At 39.2% G+C, this 22,219-nt stretch overlaps 1 protein-coding gene across 2 annotated transcripts in view; it reads left to right on the forward strand.

Annotated features, from left to right (window-relative positions):
• LOC150089601 (uncharacterized) overlaps nt 1-22,219 on the forward strand; it is a 152,663-nt gene that overhangs the window by 47,052 nt on the left and 83,392 nt on the right. For both annotated transcript variants that reach the window (XM_090368684.1, XM_090368685.1), the window contains exon 3: nt 16,925-17,340. In XM_090368684.1, the coding sequence (XP_090224810.1) occupies nt 16,925-17,340 (416 nt within the window). The remainder of the gene's footprint in view (nt 1-16,924; nt 17,341-22,219) is intronic.

Below are 22,219 nucleotides of genomic sequence, written 5' to 3' on the forward strand. Positions count from 1 at the left end.
GGAGATGGGGGAAACCCCTGGTGCCGCTTGACACCAAACACACTTTACACTTCTTAAATGACTTGACAATGATCTCAATCTTGATATTATCCCAGGATCTTTTCACCCAGGTACAAACTTCTCCTATAGTTGGTTTCTTCACTCTTCCTGCTGCTGTCAAATTGTCCCCAGAAGACTTCATCCATTGGTTCCATTCATCTCTCATGGCAGCTTTGAAGGGTTTGTTAATGCTGATAATCAAGTAGTTGGAGCTGGGATGTCAAGCCTCCAGGTATGACGGCAAGTTTTATTTTTTGCTCTGCAGCAATCTTCTTTGTTTTTTGTTATGTGTGCCCTGAACTGATCAAGCACCAATAGGATAGGTTTGCCTAAGAGCCCACCTGGTCTCCTGCTCCAAACTTTCTCGAACCAGATCTTCATCCCATCCTGATCCATCCACCCCTTGTCATGAATGTGGACAATCACTCCTCGAGGAATGTCTTCTTTTGGCATTGTTTTGCATTTGAAAATCAGCTTGGTCCTGTCGGCACAACAAGCTAGAACAACTGTATAATGGCTCTTTTCATGTCCACTTGTCTTCACAGTTACAGTTTTCACCCCCTTCTTATCAACAGTTCAGTTACTTGGGACATTAAATTGAAGGGGGACTTCGTCCATATTTGCAATCTGTCCCAACTCAAACTGACGTGTCTTCCGACATTGAATGAAAAAATGATGAAATTCAAGGACCTTCTGCTCATAGCTTTCAGGCATCTTTTGGGCAAGTCTGGTGCATGTACGCATGTTTAGTCCATTCCGTTTCATGAACCTGAAGTACCAATTGTGTCCTTTGAAATCAGTAACTTCTTTTTCATCAGCAATTCTTCTTGCCTCATGCTTGAACCATCTTTGTGGACACGGGAATTCCAATTTCCCTTTGCTCTTCAATCCATATCTTCAATTCCCTCTCTAAATCAGGCCATTTTGCTGACTTGCCTCTCATGGCCTTCTTCTGCCGTGGCATTTTCAGTAGGGTTTCCTTCTTCCTGTAGCCAGTCTCGGATTGTTTTCTCAGTTGGAGGAGGACCAAACTTACGTTCAGCAGCACAATTTCCATTCACTTTTGCAAACTGGATCACTTTTAACTTGATTTCAGCACCGTACGAAAATCTTTTCTGAGCCATTTCTGGGCAAAACGTAACCTAATATACCGGTAACAAGTGCAAAACAATGAGCACAAAAACAACAAGCGCGAAAAAGCGGGAAATGCAAGTAAAAAAATCTACAACCACTGTATAAGATGTACCCAGTTTTTAGACCTCAAATTTTTCGAAAAAGGGTGCGTCTTATACATGGGGAAATATGGTATATAAATTTGAAAATATTTGCATTTGGACTTCTCTCAGTTTTTGGTTTGACAAATTTCTGCGGGCAAATATTTTTGAACATAAACTGTATTCAAAAGAAACCGTCTGAATAATGAGTCTCTCAGCATGCTTAAAGATGAAAATTAGGGCATACTTCCCTGATGTTGAAAGACTTGCTCAAGAAATTCAGCAGGAAAAGTCACATTAATTAGAAATATTAATAAATAATATATTTTTAAAATATATATATTTTTAATAAAACACTTCCCACTCTATTCTATTTTTTAAAAAAAATCCCCCCCCCCACCCAGCTTGAACTGAAGTGCGGCTCTTCGGATTCTCTTTTTTTTTTTTTTTTTTAATTAGATCAAAAATGACTTCTCACTCAAAAAGGTTGCCAACACCTGCCATAGAGTGTTATGTCCATTAAAATCCCCAAGAAGTAGGAGGGAGTCTATTGCATAACAAGTTCATTAGGGTCTTTCTGGGAGATGTCTCAGATGACAAATAAATAGAACAGAAGGTTAATAAAACTCCACTCTAATGCGAATTACTGAAGTCTCTATGCTGGTTGTAAGTTGCAAAGGCTTAGAGGTGATCAGCTGCCCATGAGGATTGCAACTTCTCCATAAGCCGGACCATCCACAATTCTATCCTTACGAATGATAGTGAGGTTATGCATGATTAGGTCATCATTTGCCTTTAGATAAGTCTCCTGTAAGCAAAAGCATCTGGTTTGTGCTTTTGCAGGAGTACCTTGATGAATTCTGCATTTTGCTGGAATCCACGGCAATTTCACTGTAGGAATTCGGCCATTACATGGGTTTGGTAGATCCATTGTTAGCTTCCAAAGTGCTGAGGTCTTACTTTTCTCAATCTTGGTTTTATCTATTTTGGGGAAGTATGAATGCTGGTTCGATGTCCATTTCTTCCTCCACAAAGATTTCAAAAACATTTTATTATTATTATTATTATTAGCCATATGGTGCAAGGAAGTCTGAGGCTTTTGCTGCACCAGCCAAAAAAAAAAATCTGAGTTACCCTGATTTGGGTAACTCAGCTGCTGGAACGAGTACAGAGAAGGGCAACAAGATTAGTGAATGGAACAGAGGGTTGCTCTTACGAAGAAAGGCTTAAGTTTTGCAAATTACAGAGCCTGGAGACTAGGCATCGGCGAGGTGATCTGATAGAGGTGTATAAGGCTTTGAATGGCTTGAGCATGCTCAATGCCGATGGGATTCTTCCTCTTGCTCAGAATAATCACCTGAGAGGGCATAAATTCAAATTGAGGAAGGACGGATGTCGGATAGATGTGCGGAAATTTGCCTTTAGCCAGCGGACAGTTGGTTTGTGGAATAGACTCCCATCGCTTGTTGTTGAAGTTGATAGCCTAAACAAATTTAAGGCTCAGCTGGACAGGTATTTCGAACGAACGGAGGGATGAAATGGGAGTAGTGGTTGTTTTTTTTTTTTTTTTTTTTTTGGCTGATGCTGAATAAGCTTGCTTTCTTGCATCATATGCCTCTAATAATGCTAATGCTTGTCTAGATGATCCCGCAGTGCTTCTTTAACCAGTGCCTCCATTAATTTTTCTGGAACAGAAGTTAAACTAACAGGTCTATAATTACTTGTGTCACCCTTTGATCCTCCTTTGTGAATTGGGGTCACATTTGCATATCTCCAGTTGACGGGTACCTCTCCTGAGTCTAAAGAAGCTCTCATAATTAGGCTAAGGGTTTGCTTACTTCCTTTGCTGCTTCCTTTAATATAACTGGATAGATCCTATCCACCCCGGGTACTTTTTTATGTTTATCTTCAATAATTTCTCCTCCACTTTACTCTCAGTTATTACAAGATTATCTAGCTTACTGCAAGAGTTGAATCCACCTCTGGCATTTTCCTCCCTGAATAACTCCTCATGTGTGATTGTAGGTGCAAAATACTCATTTAGTTTGTTAGCCACCTGAGCAGGATCATCAACAGTTGAACCATCAATATCCAGTGGACCAATTTGATTCATCCCTTTATTTCTAGAGTTTACATTGATAAAGAACTTTTGGCTATTTTTCTTTGCATCGTTTGCCAAAGGTTTCTCATAATCTGCCTTTGCCTGCCTAATCTCCTTTTGACTTGGTTACAGACCAGCTTTTATCTATCATAGGCTTCCACATCACCCATTAATTTATATGTATCCCATGCATTTTTCTTCTCTGCCACATGTCTCATTAGTTCATCTGACATTCTTTTAGGCCTAAACCTTGAACAATGTCTTAGTTGGTATGTAAAGCCTAGTAGCTTCCAAGATAAATACTTTGAATGCTTCCCATTTTGAATTTGCTGTTGGTAACATCATTAGTTGGTCCCACCATATAGAACTTAAATACTGTCTCAGACCACCATAGTCGCCTTTACGAAAGCGAAAACCCTTCCTTTTACCTCTGATGGTAGTTACCTCTTTGAGTAAATCCCACTTCAGCACACTGTGATCACTGCCATTTAGTGGTTCCTTTATTTGCAGATGCTTAATGCATGAGAGAGAGCAAGAGTCAAGAGGTAGAAGGGAATCACCAAGAAAAGAAGAATGATGATATCCAGCTCACCACCCTGGGTGTGCCAAGCCCATACTCACCAGATTTGAAAGTGGATGTCAAAACCCTGTCAGGTTTTGACATCCATTTTTTCTTTACTGTAGTTGCTAGTTGGGCTGTACTGTTTCTTTACGCTCAATTTTTTGTAATGCTGGGGTACTAGGAGGTACCAGTATTGGAGTGGCAGCTGAAGGAGATTTCTGTGCTAGTTTTTCTGAACTCAATAAGTAATGCATGATGGGTGTGAATGACTCTTTCGGTGGTACAGTCATTTCCGTTTTGGTGCCAGTCAAACATTTTTTGGAAACCTTTTCAGCATATAAGGGGTATGAAAAAATTTGTTCCCTTACCTAGAAATAATAGCCCTAGAAAGGTGAAACTTCACAGGAACTTTAATCCTTTTCTATGTACTCTCCATGTATACTAACACATTTCTCCTATCTGTGGATCAGTTGTTTAATGCCTTGATCATAGAAGCCCACCCTTTTTGCCCAAAACCATAATTCGACTTTATTGATAACTTCCTGAGATGAATCGAAATGGTGTCCATGAAATGCTTTCTTCGTTTATAAAAACAAGTTGTAGTCTGATCGTGCTAGGTCAGGAGAATTGGGTGGGTGCTGCAGTAGTTCAAAGCCGCACTGGGCAACAAAGTTGGTGGTGGTGGCAACGGCCGCGTGCTGGTTTTTCTGAACCGATGCATCGTCTGACAAAAAACTGACACCTTTAGTTAACATTCCATGCCTTTTCACCTTCAAAGCATTGTGTAACGTTTTCAAAAGATTTCTGTAGTATTCTCCGGTAAATGTGGAACCACAAAGTAGGTAATCTGTCAGGATAACCCCTTTTCTGTCCCAAAACATGGACAACATCACATTCTTTGCAGATGGAGTGGTCTTTGCCTTTTGGGGAGGAGGTAGGCTTCCACTGCTTTGTCATGACTTTAGTCTCCAGATCATACTGATACATTCAGCATTTGTCACCAACTGATCAAAAAAGTTCTCAACACAAATACAACAGTTGTTGAGAACATTGCATTAGACATTGCTTCTGCAATGGCATCAGCAATCGTGTGGAGACCTTAGACATGTGCAGATGGTCATGTAAAATGCTGTGGGCAGACCCATAACTAATTCCCACTGCGTTTGCGATGAAATGAATCATCACACATCTCTCGCTCAGCACAGCTGCTCAACCTTTGCAGTCGTCTCACTGTCTGTGGATGTTGATGGCCTTCCTTCTCTTGGCTCATCAAAGGTTGTAAAACCACACTGGAACTCCCGTTTCCACTTTTTTACAGTGCATAGGATGGTCAATTCTGCCCATACACAGCTTTTATTTCTTCGTCAATTTCCCGAGCTTTCCCGTTTTAAAAACGGCATCTTCCTTCTGATGATTATCTAGGTCGGAGTACAAACTTTCTGATATCCCTCGTATGTTGCCTTAATGCTACTTACTGGTTTACCTTTTTCAGGCCTCCCGGTACGAAATACAGGTGACTCCCGCTTAACGCTGATAATTCGTTCCGGAAAAACTGAACGCTAAGTGAATCCGCGGTAAGAGAGTGCCACATTCTCATAAGGTAACATGTGTATTTGTGAGTTGTGGTTGGTGCCATAGGATATTTCCTAATTGATAATAAACAGTAGTGAAAAGATGCACAAATGCAATCAAAATATTTAATATTCAAATATTTGTATATATAAAATAGCCTGCATTACATGCATATATAATTATGTGGTAACTACTTACGTATTAAAATTAAACTTAAAATTCCAATTAAAATCATGAATTTAATTGATCTAAATTGATTTTAATTGATTTAATTTAATTGATGGATTTAATCACAAAAATTGGGTCTATTTTGGGTTGTACTTTGGCCCTCTTCCTGGTAAACTAAAAAGGGTTTTAATTTTAAATCCCCCACAGTGTTACCACCCAACAATAAAGTCAACCAATCCTTCACCCCTTTGAAACCTGGCATGTTTTTTTCTTCTTTCAATATGAAACTTCTTTTAGGCATTCATTTCCAAAAAAGTCCTGCTTCATCTATGTTAAAAACTTGTTGAGAAGTATAATACATAATACCCCTCTTCAATAATTTTAACAAGTTCTTTTTTGAAAGTTTCGGCTCCTTGATCTGCACTTGCGGCTTCTCCCTGGATTTTAAATCTATTCAACCAGCCCTTACTAGTTTTAAATGGTTCCGCTTTTTTTTTTTTTTTTTAGGTGAGTTTTCTTCAGATCATCCTATAGGCTAATCTCTCCCTCTTTTATTTTATTTTATTTTTTATAATATTTAACTTAACTGAATTCTGCATTGGATATTGTCTTCAATAAAATTAGTTAAAGTCTCTCCATTTCAATCCTAATAGCCAGCCTAGCCTTAGTTGCTTGCAGTGGAACAGCTGTCTTTCCTGCTGCTAAAATTAATTCTTTATTTTTTATAATTGTTCTTGCAGTTAAACTTGCCAGTCCCACATTATGGCACACATCCGCTTGTCGTTGACCGGAATCAATTCGCTTCAAAACGTCTAATTTAATTTTCAAATTCGGTATTTTTCTTACATTTATGGTCTTCACATTGCATCCAGACATTTGTTGCCTTTTCATTCTTATCCGCCATTATTAACTCTTCGAAAATGTAACTGCGTTGGTTGCATTAATTATGATACAGTGTTTGAGTAAACTGTCCGTTACACACAATGTCTAATACTGTACTGAGTGATGACTAGACTTTGGATAAATGCATATAACACAAATATTACAAGCAATATACTTGATCATTTTTTAAAATGTTAATCTCAGAACTATGTAACAAGTCACTGTACTGCAATTAAATTAGCGTGCATCCCCCGAACCACGTTATAACGAGGGCCTGCTGTATGGCAAACTGATTGGGAGCAAGAGACCAAAGGTGCTACTACCAAAATGTTTTTTCCACAGGTGGCTATGGGTAGCCCAAAACCACCTAATTGGTAGGTCCCAGCACTTTATACCACATTCTGTTGACAGGTCATGGATCTCTTGAAGCTAAATTGCACTCTTTGGGACTGGCTGATGACTCCACTGTACCTGTGTCAAAAGTGAGGATTGGGCACATGTTCTCTATGACTGTGTAATCTATGAAAATCAACATAGACAGTTAATCACAGAAACTGAACCCCTTCCTAGGGCCAAGAACACCAATTCATCATGGAGAAGGCCTTTTAAAAGGCCTTCACCAAGTATGTTCAAAACTATTACTATTGTGGATTATTGCGGACACAGCAAAATGGAGACAGAATAAATAATGACAAGTCTAAATATTAATTGGAAAACACATATATATTAAATCAGATACATACAAAAGCTTTCGGTTAGTTTGTTAACCTTCATCAGTCAAACTGACAGTTAAGAGTGTGGAACATGAGGGCATGTACTGCCAGTCATGTATATGAACTGCGTGATGTAATGGTTAATTGTTGGATGTTGAAGCCCATGGCTGTGACGCATGTGAACGTTGCCAATGTTTTCATTCATCAAAATGGTTGCTTCAATGATAGGGTGGGCACAACATCCACTGCTCCTGTAATCTTAATCATAATCATATGTTCAAAACATTTTTGAAATCCCTTGAAACTTGCAGAGACTGTCTCTTCAACTAGTCCCTGTACCAAATCAATAGACCAAATATATAACCAGCCCATTTCCCTCCCCACACCGTGAATGAAAAAATCTCTACATGACTGAACATACCTAAATTGAGTTTTGACACCCTGCCTCTGGGGACTCCTTAAGCTCATTGCCAGGGGACCATAGAGGTAGGAAAATAACCAAATGTGACTTATGGGAATAAAGGCAGGTTGGTACTGCCCTCATCATAGCATACATTTAACTAAAATAGACTGAATTCCCTAACTTAACAACACCCATGAAAAGGATTTTAAAGAGACTGGTATAGACATGCAGCCAGGATTACCTGTAAGCTGCAAGTTTCTGAAGTTTGGTAGTATGAATGAATGAGAACTGGAGTGAAAGGGTGAATGAAAATAAAGGTGAGGGTACGAAAGGAAATGCTTGGAAGGGTGAGCGAATGATATAAATTGCACGTTCTATTCCAGCCTCTCCACCAAATAGCCTGATGGCCATGGGAGCCTTATGGACTCTAAGGACATGCTGACACTATGCTGTTTGCTGTTCCTAGTTGGAATGGTGTAGGATGCTGCCACTGGCCACTTGGGTTAGCCCAGGCCAGTGTCGGCCTACAGTGCCTGATGTGGACTCCATAGGGACCCCTTTCCCTATGTTCTTTCATCACCCTTCCCCCTAGCCTGAGTGGACCCTATCCCTTTTTTTTCCCTGGTGGCTGACCCCACCACCCTCTTTTACTTTCACCCCCAGACCAGGATGGGCTTCCTGTTCCAGGGAACCCGTTACTGTCACCCCTTTCCAACCAGACGGGCACCTTTGCTTCAGCCCCCTCTTTTCCTCTGCCTCCCTGTTATTCCACTTCTATCTCCACCTATTTCTTTTCCAATAAAATTTTATTTATTTTTTTCTCTGGGCTCTCCCGGGAAGCCTAGGCTACCCCAGGGTTCTGCCCTCCAGAGCTATTCTCTCCAAGTCCTGGCCTGACTCCCTGGGGCAGTGACGGAAACTGGGGATGTTCATGGCTCTTCACAGACCCCCAGGCTAAGTGACCAGAGGAACAACACAACCTACACTAATACCTCACAAAACACACACTAACACACACTCTGGCCTTATATAGAGTATTGTATTCTACACAGTGTAACAACGCAGAGTTGGGGGAAACCCCTGGTGCTGCCAGACAAAAAACACTGTCACTATGACCACATGTAGACTCACGCTGGTTGCACATGTCGTTCGTATGGCCAAAGCGAAGGCATCTGTAATACTTAGGTATTGCAACATGCTCATTATATCGATGGCTTCCCCAGCCCACAGATATTCTATTCTGATTTTTGATGATTTGCCAGGCCCTCGGGGATAGTTCTACCACCCACTTAACATTGGAATGGGACTTTCTTTGGTGTGGTACATAGGTGTTATGACTGCAGAAGGGTTGTCCTCTCGGAAGTGAGTGCTGGAGTTCTTGAAGTTCCTCCTTTAAGTCCTGAGGTGTGGTACTCTGATCATTGTCAAAAATGACAATGCAAGGGCCTTTCCTCCTGGGGGGTTTCAGCTTTCAATCCTAAGGTGGCAATGTCAGGTTTCCCAGGGATTTTTGGGGCCTCCTCCCTAGTGTAAGTTCCAGTAATGACACCAGGATTCCTGGTTTTGTGTATGCTCTTGATGTTGTGTTTCTCATCTGGTCCTTTAAATTCTTGTAGGGAAATGTTATTTATCAATATATCAATCTGATATTACTTTTAGTGTTTATAAAAGTCAATAATAATATAGGATGGTTCCAAATTTATGCAACCCAAACTGAAAGAGCTAATTTCTCTATTTTGGCCAACATGTGCATTTCTTACAGAACAATATCCATTTATTCTAGATAATGACTTGAACTTGAGTAAACTACTTGCCGAGATGAAATCCTTACTCCTTCTCTGACAACACACAAAAGGGGACATTTTAACTTAAACTGAAAAAGTATCTCTGCAGAATTGATGTGCAAAAACTTGCTTTCAGCCAACAATTAATAGATTATTGGAATAAATTTCCACCTGGCATTGTAGAAGTGGATGGTTTGAATAAATTTAAGAAAGCATTAGATAAATTGAGGGAATGGACAGTTTTTTTTTTATTATGATTACTTGATTTCATAATCTTGATAGTAACAGAATTAACTGTTACTATCCGATAATGATAGATAAGAAAGATGATGACAGAATTTGGGTAATTTTTGATTCCCCCTCTGCTATGGAAGAAATCTACAACTTAAAACCTACAGTCAATTTATCCAAATGTGAAAATAACATAAAAAAAAGAAAAAAACAAGAACATATGCAGTAGTGTGTTTAGAGTGTTTCTTGGAAGATATTTTAAATGCTTGTTTTTAGTTTAGAATATATTTGGTTTCACTTTCCACTATTAATTTATGTTAGTATTCAACAATATAAATTTCTGCTTCAGTAGAAAGAAATAGCCAGAAGGGAGGAGGGGTTATGCTATTAGTTAAGAAACACATAAAATCCAACAAAGTGCAGCCAGTCGACATCATTGGACAGTGCAGTGTCAAGTCAGTTTGGTGTGACATAAGCATTGAGAGATCAAAATTGAGAGTAGGAGTGTGTTATAGGCCTAATGACTGATGAGTATAATAAGAAACTGTACAGGGAAATAGAGTGGGCCAGTAAATCAGTGAGTCTTATAATGGGGAAATTTAATTTCCCGGATATTGACTGGAATTTGTGGTTGGTCACTCACACACTAGCAAGGCTTTTGTGGATTTATTGGATGATTGTTTTCTACATCAGCATGTTCAGGAGGTAAGTAGAGGGAGTAATACTCTTGATCTGATTATCAGTAGTCTTCATGCATTAAGAATCTGCAGATAAAGGAACCATTGGTGGCAGTGATCACAGTGTGCTGAAGAGGGATTTACTCAAAGAGGTAACTACCATCAGGGGTAAAGGGAAGGGATTTTGCTTTCGTAAAGGCGACTACGGTGGTCTGAGACAGTATTTGCCGACCGGGCTAGCCAGGTGGGTAAAGTGCCTGCCTGGCAACTCAAAGGTCGCGGGTTCGAATCCCGCCTCGGGCTTGGATCAAAGTATTGCAAAATCCTTGGGAGGTGCACTATGGCCACAGAAGCCAATGCGCCAACAACTACCAAAAAAAAAAAAAAAAAAAAAAGACAGTATTTAAATTCTATACGGTGGGACCAACTGATGATGTTACCAACAACAAATTCAAAATGGGAGGCATTCAAAGAATATATCTTGGAAGCTACTAGGCTTTACATACCAACTAAGAAATATTGTTCAAGGTTTAGGCCTAAATGGATGTCAGATGAACTAAAGTGACATGTGGCAGAGAAAAAAAATGCATGGGATACATATAAATTAATGGGTGACATGGAAGCCTATGATAGATATAAGCTGGTCTTTAACCAAGACACAAAGGAGATTAGGAAGGCAAAGGTAGATTATGAGAAATCCTTGGCAAAGAATACAAAGAAAAACAGAGTTCTGTACCTATGTAAACTCTAGAAGGAAAGGGATGAATGAGATTGGTCCACTGGATATTGATGGTTCAACTGTTGATGATCCTGCTCAGGTGGCTAACAAACTAAATGAGTACTTTGCATCTACATTCACACATGAGGAGTTATTCAGGAAGGGGAATGTCGTAGGTGAAGTAAACACTGGCAGAAATCTAGATGATTTTGTAATAACTGGGAGGAAAGTGAAGGAGAAATTGTTGAAGATAAACATGAAAAAGGCACCCAGGGTGGATGGGATCTATCCAGTTATATTAAAGGAGGCAGCAAAGGAAGTAAGCAAGCCCTTAGTCATAATTATGACAGCTTCCTTGGACTCAGGGGAGGTACCCATGGACTAGAGATGTGCAGATGTGGCCCCAATTCACAAAGGTGAATCAAAGGGCGACACAAGTAATTATAGACCTGTTAGTTTAACTTCTGTTCCAGGAAAATTAATGGAGGCACTGATTAAAGAAGCACTGCAGGATCATCTAGACAAGACTTCAGTTATAGCTCGGACACTGCATGGTTTTGTTAAGGAGAAGTCTTGCCTGACTAATTTGATTGGATACTAGGATGTGGTCACAAAGGAACTGGATGCAGGGAATAACTTTGATATCATATATTTGGATCTTAGGAATGCTTTTGACATCATGCGCATGAAAGACTGCTGCACAAATTGGAGCAGTGTGTCATTGGAGGCAAATTGCTGCTAGGGATAAAGAGATCATTGAGTGGGAGAAGATAGAGTGTATTAATCAATGGACACTGCTCATCGTGCACTAATGTTATTGGTGGAGTCTCTCAGGGTTCAGTGTTGGGTCCATTATTGTTTTCTGTATTTATAAATGATATTGGCAATGGTATATCAAGCTTAATATTCAAGTTTGCAGACGATATGAAGGTTGGCATGGTTGTTAAAGACATTAATGACAGTACGCTGCTGCAACAGGATCTAGAATAGTTGAGCAGATGGGCTGAGAGGTGGCAAATGAAGTTTAACATTGACAAATGTATTACATATGGAAAGCAGTAACCCCAGAGTAACGTTATCAACTCTGTGGTACTACACTGACAGTGGTAGAGAATGAAAAGGACCTGGGGGTAATTATGCAGGCAGATGTGAAGTTTTCTGAGCAGTGCAGACTGTCTGCAAAAGTAGCTCATTGTGTCTTGTTAATGATATACAGGAATTTTTCTAGCAGGGATAAGGAGGTGATTATCCCCATGTATAAGGCAATGGTCAGGCCACACCTTGGGTACTGTACAGGTCTGGAGGCCTCATTTGAAGAATAATGTAGAGCTGTTGGAATGAGTACAGAGAAGAGCAACAAGATTAGTGAATGGAACGGCGACCAGGCTAGCCGGGTGGGTAAAGTGCCTGCCTGGCAACTCAAAGGTCTCTGGCTTGGATATCACGATGGTGCCGCACGATCCGGTTGGATCTCATGGCCATGATACACGAAGGAAGCAGGAAAAAACTGGTTCCTTCGTGTATTGCTCACACCATACGATAAAAAAAAAAAAGTGAATGGAATGAAGGGTTGCCTTACGAGGAAAAGCTTAAGTTTTGCAGATTACAGTGTCTGGAGACTAGGCACCTGCAAGATGATCTGATTGAGGTGTATAAAGCGTTGAATGGTTTGAGCATGCTCAATGCTGATGGGATTCTTCCTCTTGCTCAGAATAATCGCCTGAGAGGGCATAAATTCAAATTGAGGGAAAGACAGTTGTAGGACAGACGTGCGGAAGTTGATAGCCTAAATAAATTTAAGGCTGAGCTTGACAGGTACAGTATTTGAAACAAATGGAGTGTGAAATGGGAGTGGTTTTTTTTTTTTTTTTTTTTTTTTTTTTTTGGGTGATGCTGCATAAGCTTGCTTTCTTGCATCATATGCCTCTAATAATGCTAATATGATCGAAATTCTTAATTTTAAGCTTCTCTTTTAGATTATTTTTTTAACCACCTGCATTTCTTTTTAGCCATTTACATTTTAAAATTTGAAATGGGTACTGTTTATTCAGAAATGGCGTTTATCTAAACTTCATTATTCAGTGACAAATGCTTTGCTGGCTTTGTTTCAAAATATCTGTTATTTAATATCAGTAATATGTTATTCTCTGATTAAACACTACATTTAAAATTTTCATTTAATATTAAATGAATACTAAGAATAATTTTCAATACTTAAATATACTGTATAAATACTTCATTATTTATCACAAATAAAAATCTGAATTATCAATAATATTACTGATTAAATTATATTTTGTTTATGATCCTATATTCCAGTAAGTAATCATTATAAAAATACAAGGAAACCACTTAAATAACTACAAGTGATGAAATTTTTTGTGAATGTTGAATGGTTTGAAGGAAAAAAATCTCGTCTGTGAATTGCTGATATCCATTTTTCTTGTAAATTTTGGTTATTAAAAAATTTAAAACCTTATTGTTTTTGTTGTAATTACCTTGACACCTAGAAACACACACACTTCCTAACCGGTGCCTCCGTAGCCAAGGTGGGCAGGAGCAGCAGTGCGTAGCACACGCTTCTTGATTAGACCGGGGTTCAAGCCTGTGAGCCACCAAATGTGGAGGATGCAGAAAGGTCAGGGAATGACCACCCCATATCCCCGGAGCAATGTGGCCTTAGTTGCTAATGCTCCTAAAAACCAAATAACAACAACAACAACTTCCTAACCATTATTGACCAAAATCATACCTGTATGAATCTAAAAATCAGCACGTGTATGATCATGAAGATCACAAACTGAGGGTCACCAAAGAAAGACAACGAATGCCTGTTTGTGATGAAGGCAGCAATAAAGCTTAATTCAGTTGTTAGACTTTATTATTCAGACGGTGGTGATAGGGACATAGCATTTACACGTTTAACCCTTGCAGGCAAACCCACAGCCAATTGATTCTGTGCAAGCCATCTCTGGACTACCTGCCTTGTTGAAGCAGAGGCCAAAGTGGTGTGTCAAAGTTGGGCCTTTCAACTACCAGGATCTTCTTTTCCGAGTTTCCTTCAGCTGCAGGCATGCCAAACGTGCAAGATTCCTGTGGGATTAGCCTGGAATTAGGATGTATATGCTGGATGCTTTTTTTTAACTGTATATGTGGAGGACCAGCAGCATCACCAGAAGGTTCTCTCACCACATAGTTGTCTGCCGACCAGTCTAGCCGGGTGGGTAAAGTGCCTGCCTGGCAACCCAAAGGTCGTGGGTTCGAATCCCGCCTCGGGCTTGAATCAAAGTACTGCAAAAAAAAAAAACCTTGGGAGGTGCATTATGGCCACAGGAGCCGATGTGCCAACAACTACCAAAAAACAACATAGTTGTCCACGTCAAGTGAGTATTTACAGTGTGGTTCCTTGTATTTGAGGTTAGTGACTTCATAGCAACTAAAGCTTTATTGCTCCTCTCATGAGTCAAAGAGATGTATTATCATCTGTGATCTGTTTTAAAATATCAGGATATTTATGGATTTAAGAAAGATAAATAATTCATCTATATTTTTCTGTCGTCAAGAAGTTTCTGCATAGTCAAAGAATTTAATACATGTGAAAGGAAGAGGAAAGCCATTTCTCTCTTTTTTGGTATATAGTGGAAAATCAGTGATTAGATGCTTAACTGTAAGTTGGCAGTAGGTTACTTTGGAGGTTGCATCTGTGGATATCAAATGAAAATGAGTGAGATGGGTATATCCAATACATATTCTGGTTAAAATAACTTCTTCCTTCCTGTTTGCTCTAATGCATGACATACATTTCTTCAGTTCAGGTTTGATAATCAAGGGTTTATTTACTTGATTCTGACTAAGTGTTAACCATTATTCTCTGCAGATTCATTTGATATTCAACAGCTTTGTAATCCTGTTTGTTATCATGGCACTCAAGGGATGGCAGTTGAGTTTTGCTTCATATTTTGCAGCATGGTCTGCACTCTCATTTCCTTGAATCCCATCATGTCCTGGCATCCAGCAGAACCTGAGTTTTTGTTGTTTTTTACTGAGTTATAATAACCACTGCAAAAGTTTCTCTAAGAGTGGGTGGATAAGACAATATTCAGGCCACAACTTCCTTGAATTTTGAAATGGTGATATATGTTTTAGACTTTGCCCAATTCTCTTCAGATGTGTATCTGTTATAAATCATCTTGGGTTCCATTCTTATTTATTGGACCTAACCTTTTTTTTTTTTTTGTTTTCCCTGAACCTATTTCCATGGCTAATTTTCAGGTGGGAATTTTTAGTACAAGATACATTTGGAAGGTTAGCCTGTCTTTATGGAGCAAGGACAGAAACCAATAGGTGGTTTATTCTGCTACCTACTAGGCTAAGAGGCCAACCACCCTACACAAACATATTCACTACTACACTGATCGGTTTTTCTGGGCAAAGTATCTTCATATAGACATAGCAGGGTTGCTATAATCTGGTCTGGAACCACCTTCACACAAAAAGTTAAAAATAAAATTTTCTTCTGTACACATTGTGTTCACTGTATTGAAATTCCACATCACTTGGCAGTGCCATTTTTCCAATAACCCTGCAATGTCCATGTGTGATGATTACCTTCATTTTCATTAAATTTATTTGGAAAATTAAATGCACTAGGCATAATCCTTATGGGTTTTGATAATTAACTATATAATATCGGTGTAAATACACCATAGTTAACCCATATATTTGAGCTACGGTTGTAGCGTAGAAGGCATCGTTTTAAATGTATCTCATAATGTGGTTGCCTTCACAACAAGATAGCTACTATTGAATTACTTCAAATAAATAACGCTTCTCTAGTAGAGAAGACTACTGTTATTTATTTTCAGCGTACCACCACCCCGGAAAATTAAATGCACGCCTAGTGCATTTAATTTTCCAAATACATTACCACCACACCCTTCTGGCATCTCTCATAATGTGGATATAACTTCGCAACTGAGATGGCATATTGTATTACCTACCCGCCCACTGATGACGGAGCCAAAAAGCTTCGAAACGATCGTCTGGGTGGTGGTACGCTGAAAATAAATAACAGTAGTCTTCTCTACTAGAGAAGCGTTATTTATTTGAAGTAATTCAATAGTAGCTATCTTGTTGTGAAGGCAACCACATTATGAGATACATTTAAAACGATGCCTTCTACGCTACAACCGTAGCTCAAATATATGGGTTAACTATGGTGTATTTACACCGATATTATATAATTAAATTTATATACTATATACCTAGCATTAGTATACGCGCGTGCACACACACACACACCTGTTTTTGCTCTTAGTAAACCCTAACACAGTCCATGTATTTGTTTGTCTAATGAGGGCTCCCAACAGGCCTTGTGATCCCCATTATCTTGCTTTCTAGTGTAATGCATGTTCCAATGCATTACACTAGAAACTTTCACCTCTGCCTGCAGCTGCTACTAATCAATTTTCAACTTTCAATTTTTTTATTATTAATGTGTTTGTTAGAACTAAATGAGAAGCTGCACCTGTTCAGGAATAAGGAAAAGATCTACTGTATTTCCTTTCTTGTAGTTTTAAATGGAAAAATTAATTTTTTTTTTTTTTAACTTTAAACTTACTGTTTAAGATCAATACATTAAATAAAAGAGAAATACATATACAGTCACTGTTGGCAAGGTCACGTTAAGTGAATGTTGGTTGAAAATGTTTGTTTTAGTCAAATCAGGCATAAAAGAAATAAAGCTTGCATTAGTTGAAGGAGGGGAAGAGTACTATTATTTTAAATGTTGAAAAATGCATTTAGTATTGTGATGATTATCATTGACTTTATCAATCTTTTTTTTTTTTTGTCCTTTCAGCTTTAACATCCCTTCCATCAGGGATGAATATTGTTGCTAATGCATCAGGGATGAATATTGTTGCTAATGCATCAGAGATGAATATTGTTGCTAATGCATCAAGGATGGCTGCTAATGCAGCAATGAAGGCTAATGCAGCAAGGATGAAGGACGCTGCAGCAAGGATGAAGGACGCTGCAGCAAGGGCAAAGGACGCTGCAGCAAGGGCAAAGGACGCTGCAGCAAGGGCAAAGGACGCTGCAGCAAGGGCGAAGAACGCTGCAGCAAGGGCAAAGGCTAATGCATCAAGGATGAATATTGTTGCTAATGCATCAGGAATGAATATTGTTGCTAATGCATCAGGGATGAATATTGTTGCTAATGCATCAGGGATGAATATTGTTGCTAATGTAGCAGAAAATGAAGATCAAAATGAAGTAAATGTCTAATATTTATTATTTTTAAGTAAAGAAAATATAGTAGTAAAACATTAATGTTTATAAAGTGAATATCTACTGTTTACTCATACAATAACTATTCAATTACAATTTAATTATTTTTGGGAGAGCAAATGTATATAACATTTGCTCTCCCTAATCTTCAAGCATCACGTTACCTGGGCACAGCTGTTTTCATGCAGAAATGTGGGTGCAACCCCAAATTTTCCTGGAACTATATATTTTCTTGATGTTTCCTTAATTCCTTGGCTACCTCACTCACCTGATATCATTTCATATGAGTTCTGATTGTGGGATTATTTCAAGGTCATGATTTGTCAATGAAACATTTGTACTCTGGTGGACTTAAAGGGTAGCTTGATTTGATTTGATTTTATTGGTCCAAAAATGTCTTGGTTATACTGCACCAGGAAAAAAATTTAAATTTCTTTAATAGTGAGGTAATCTCTTTTAAAGGTTACTTCACTAAAAACCTATAAAATGGTTATCTCATTATTATGTTATATATATATATATATATAAATAAATGCAGTATAAGTTTAAAAGTAAATTATCTATTTTAGATATGTGTATATATTAATATCTTGTAAAACCTTAAAAACTGCTGACAGATGGTTGTTTTCTGATAAAATTAACTGAGTGTATAAGGCTCAGTCAGATGGCTAAAAGTGGTAAAATGAGCATTTCTAAAATTGGTACATTCAGATAAAATATGTTTAATAGATAAAATGGCATCACATTGCTCGCAAGTAGGAGGGTCATCAGTCCTTAGCCGAAAGGAGGTGCCTCCGTAGCCAGCTGGGCAGGAGCAGTAGTGCGTAGCACATGCTTCTTGATTAAACCGGGTTCGAGCCCGTGACCACCAAATACGGAGAATGCAGAAAGATCAGGGAATAACCACCACATATCCACGGAGCAATATGGCCTCAGTTCCTAATGCTCCTAAAAAAAAAAAAAAAAACCGAAATAAGCAGAAAGGAGTGTGAGAGTCAAGCAAGAACAATTTCCTCTTTATGATCCCTGCGCAGGCCAGACTGTCATAATTTGATTATAGTCTTGCTCTGATAAAGTTTTTTGTAACCTGGCAAAGCCACGAATCTTGCCACTGAGAATGTACCCTACTACGGATAATTTGCCTGTAGTCTGTATAGATGAATATGACTAAAACAAAAGTAATGATGAACAAGTATGCCACTGGAAGGAATATAATCGTTGAAGGAGTATAAATTGAAAAGGTGAATTCATATACTTATCTTGGACAAGTCATTAGCTGTAACAATGATAAATGGCTGGAAGTCAAGAGAAGAATAAATTTCGGATGAAGTGCATTCAGGGAATATAGTCACATACTGAGGAGCAACATCCCAATTTATCTGAAACATAATAATGAGCCAATGTGGCTGGGGATCCAGCAGAAGCAGATGCACATCCACTTTCATAGAGTAACAATAAAAGGTATACTCCCGCCATGACTTATGGAAGTGAAACTTGGGCACTCACCAAAAGAATGGAAGAGAAGCTGAAACTACACAGCGAAGAACAGAACGAATTATATTAGGAATCAGACTCTTGGATAAGAAGAGAAACACATGGACTAGGCAGCAAACACAAGTAAAAGACATTCTTATCAAAACTAAAGGACTGAAATGGACTTGGACAAAGAAAAAACAAACAGAATGGTACCCAAGAGGAGCTAGAAGAAAGCCTGGAAGTCAACAACAGAGATAGATAGATGAAATTCATTGGTAGTAATTGGATGGCTATTGTACAAAACAGAAGGAACTGGAAAGTTGCTGGAAAAGCCTTCAACCTGCAGTGGATTGAAAATGGCTGATGATGACGACGATGAGTCTGTGTAGGGGATTGACAGGTCATAATTATTCTTCAGTGCTGCCGATTTGGCTGCAGTATCAGCCAAATCATTTTCTCTAATCCCAATGTGGCTGGGGATCCAGCAGAAGCAGATGCACATCTAACTTCATGGAGACTGTATATCATCTGATGAGTCAAAGACAGGGTTGGATGAGTAGTGTGTCTACTTGCCGATAAAGCTTGGAGTGCACTCAGTGAATCAGTATAGATAATAAACCATTGGTATTGGTGATTTCTTATGTGATCCAGAGCTAACTCTATAGCATGTAGTTCTGCAGTGTATATGCTGCATTCAGGATGAATCTGCTCAGATATAGTATTATCTGGAAAAACAGCAGCAGATCCTGCGCACGAGTCAGACTTCAAGCCATCTGTGGAAACTGGTAAGAAATCAATGTTCAGCACAGTGTTGTGAATAGAGCTGAAGGTAGACAAAAGACGGAGTATTAGACTTCACCGTGTTCTTAAGCCAGGTCACAACCTGGTACCAGGGGCTCACATCTGGTGAGTATGGGCTTGGCACACCCAGGGTCCTGAGCTGGATATCATCATTCTTCTCTTTCTTGGTGATTCCTTTCTACTTCTCTCTCTGTCTCTCAGGGTAATAGGGAATTTTTTTTTTTGGCCGGTGCAGCATGAGCCTCAGGCTTCCTTGTACCATATGGCTAATAATAATAATAATAATAATTTGAGCAAGCCAGAGTGGAAGGGACTACTTTGGTGATCAAGCAACATTGACATTGTCTGCCGTGATGTCAAGCTCTCTGAGTAGCTCTTGGACATGAATACCAAATGGAAGGTTGGCAGTTCGATGAGTGTTATACAGATGTTCCCATTCATGGCTCAAAAACATGTTGGGTGGTCTGGCAGGGAATTCAGCTTAAAGGCATACTGTATAGTTTTGGATTTTGGATTGGGGTTTTATTGGCACATTAGGAACTAAGGCTATAATGCTCCAAAACCAGGTCATATAAAACAAAACAATTAAGCTTTCAGTGACCTAATTCATTAGGTCACTGAAAGCTTAATTGTAGAAAGGTATAAAAATATAACAATAAAAGGTAAATTTTAAATGCTAGCAAAAAGGATTAGTGATTTTACGTAGCTAAAAACAGCAGACACATGGTCATTGTTAGACAATATCTGACTGAGTGTATGAAGCTCAGCCAAATGACTAAAAGTGGTAAAATATAAACATGTTCATGTCTAAAATGGGGACACAATTAAAATATGAGAAATGGTTAAAAAGGTGTTGCAATTCTCGCACATAGGAAAGTCAACTACCCTCAGCAGAAATGCATGTGTAAGATGACTATATTCTATGCAGAGGCAAGCTAATGCAACTTCCTCTCTGCAGTTTCTGCACAGACTAGCCTGCCAGAGTTTTATTACAGCTGTATCTGATAGAGCTTGTTCGTGAGCTGCCCATGCCAAGATTGTTGCCACTGGGAAAGTAATCTTTTGCTTATTAATGGCCTGTAGTCTGTATAGGGGCTAACAAGCTACGGTTGTGGTGACCTGGCCGCAGCATCAGCCAGTTCATTATCCTATATTCTAATATGGCTTGGGATCCACCAGAAAAAATAATGTAATGAACACTCAGAAAGAGAATGCAAATTCTGCTGGATCTGGGTCAGAAATGGACATGGATCATACCTAATCCCTGATAAAGCCTGTAGTATACTTAGAGTCAGTAAGCACCATAAACCTTTGGTACTTGTGGGTTTTAATGTGGTCCAAGTCTATTTCTATAGCATAAAACTTAGCTGTATATATATTCGTGGGGAAGCCTCCCAGATACAGCATTATCTGGGAAGGTGGCAGCATATCCGACAGATTAGCTCTGACTTTGAGCCATTAGTAAAGACAGGCAAGAAGTCTGAGTACTTGGTTCGGTGGGCAGCATTGAGTTGTCAGAAGATGGGGAGGGTGATGGCCTTATCCCAATTTTTAATGGAGAGGTTGCGTGATGGTAAGCGCAAGGGTACAAGCACCCTTGGTGCAAGGGCTACAATAGCCAATTGCACCTGTTCCTGTGGAGAGACACTGTACAGATTAATAAAAAGAGTAAAGAGAGTTTAGAAGAGCATATATATATATTGATCCAGTTTAGATAGTGTAAAAATTCAGATAAATGGGCCCCAATAATGACTAAGTTGAAGAGACTCCAAGTTAGAGAGCGATCGGAAAGATGTGGATCTGGTAGACTGATAATGAGTGCACTCTTAAGAATATGTTTTACGGTTAGTGGTGAATCACAGTGCAGGCATAGTGTGGGATTATTTCCTTTCAATAAATAAAGATGCGTGAGGTAGGTATGACCAATATGTGCTCTGGCAGGCATAGCCTCTTCATGTCTGTTCGAACGGAAGCTAGATTTCCATAACTGGATTCTGTTTTATATTTCGTAACTTGTTATTTAACTGGTTATGCTAAATTTCTGTCCATTTTTCATTGTATACTCGGCATATGATTGGTTTATAGTCTGTGTAAGGAATTTCGATACAATCAACGGGATTTCTTGCTGCTGTATCTGCACATTAACGTCCTTGAGGTTGTCACAGACATTCTCTCAGATATGCCAGACAAGCTGTACTTTGCTACCTGGGAGTCTAAAACGCTGATGGAACTGATATTCGGGTGACACTCAAGTCAAGTGGACCCAATTTCGGCGAAATCTGGACGGTCTGTGAGAGCCAAATCCTCTGCTTGCACCTTCACAATGGTGGGACTGTTAGTAATCCTGGGTATAACCTCCATGCACAAGTACATGGTGGGTGACCACCCAGGTGTGAACCAACGTAAGCAGGGGTCGAGGTGTGGCGCCCACACCACATGGAGGAACGCCACCCCTCTATGTTACCAGGCAGTACTAGGTGGTAGATGACTCTCATCAACTGGTGAAATACTACCACTTTGCTTATTGGAGGCTTGAAGTGGTGGAAACCATGTTTAGTCTCTAGAGCTAAGTTCCGGTCAACCTTTC

The sequence above is a fragment of the Mastigoproctus giganteus genome, chromosome 2 (genome assembly GCF_048544385.1).
Source record: "Mastigoproctus giganteus isolate SK-2022 chromosome 2, ASM4854438v1, whole genome shotgun sequence".
Lineage (NCBI taxonomy): Eukaryota > Metazoa > Arthropoda > Arachnida > Uropygi > Thelyphonidae > Mastigoproctus > Mastigoproctus giganteus.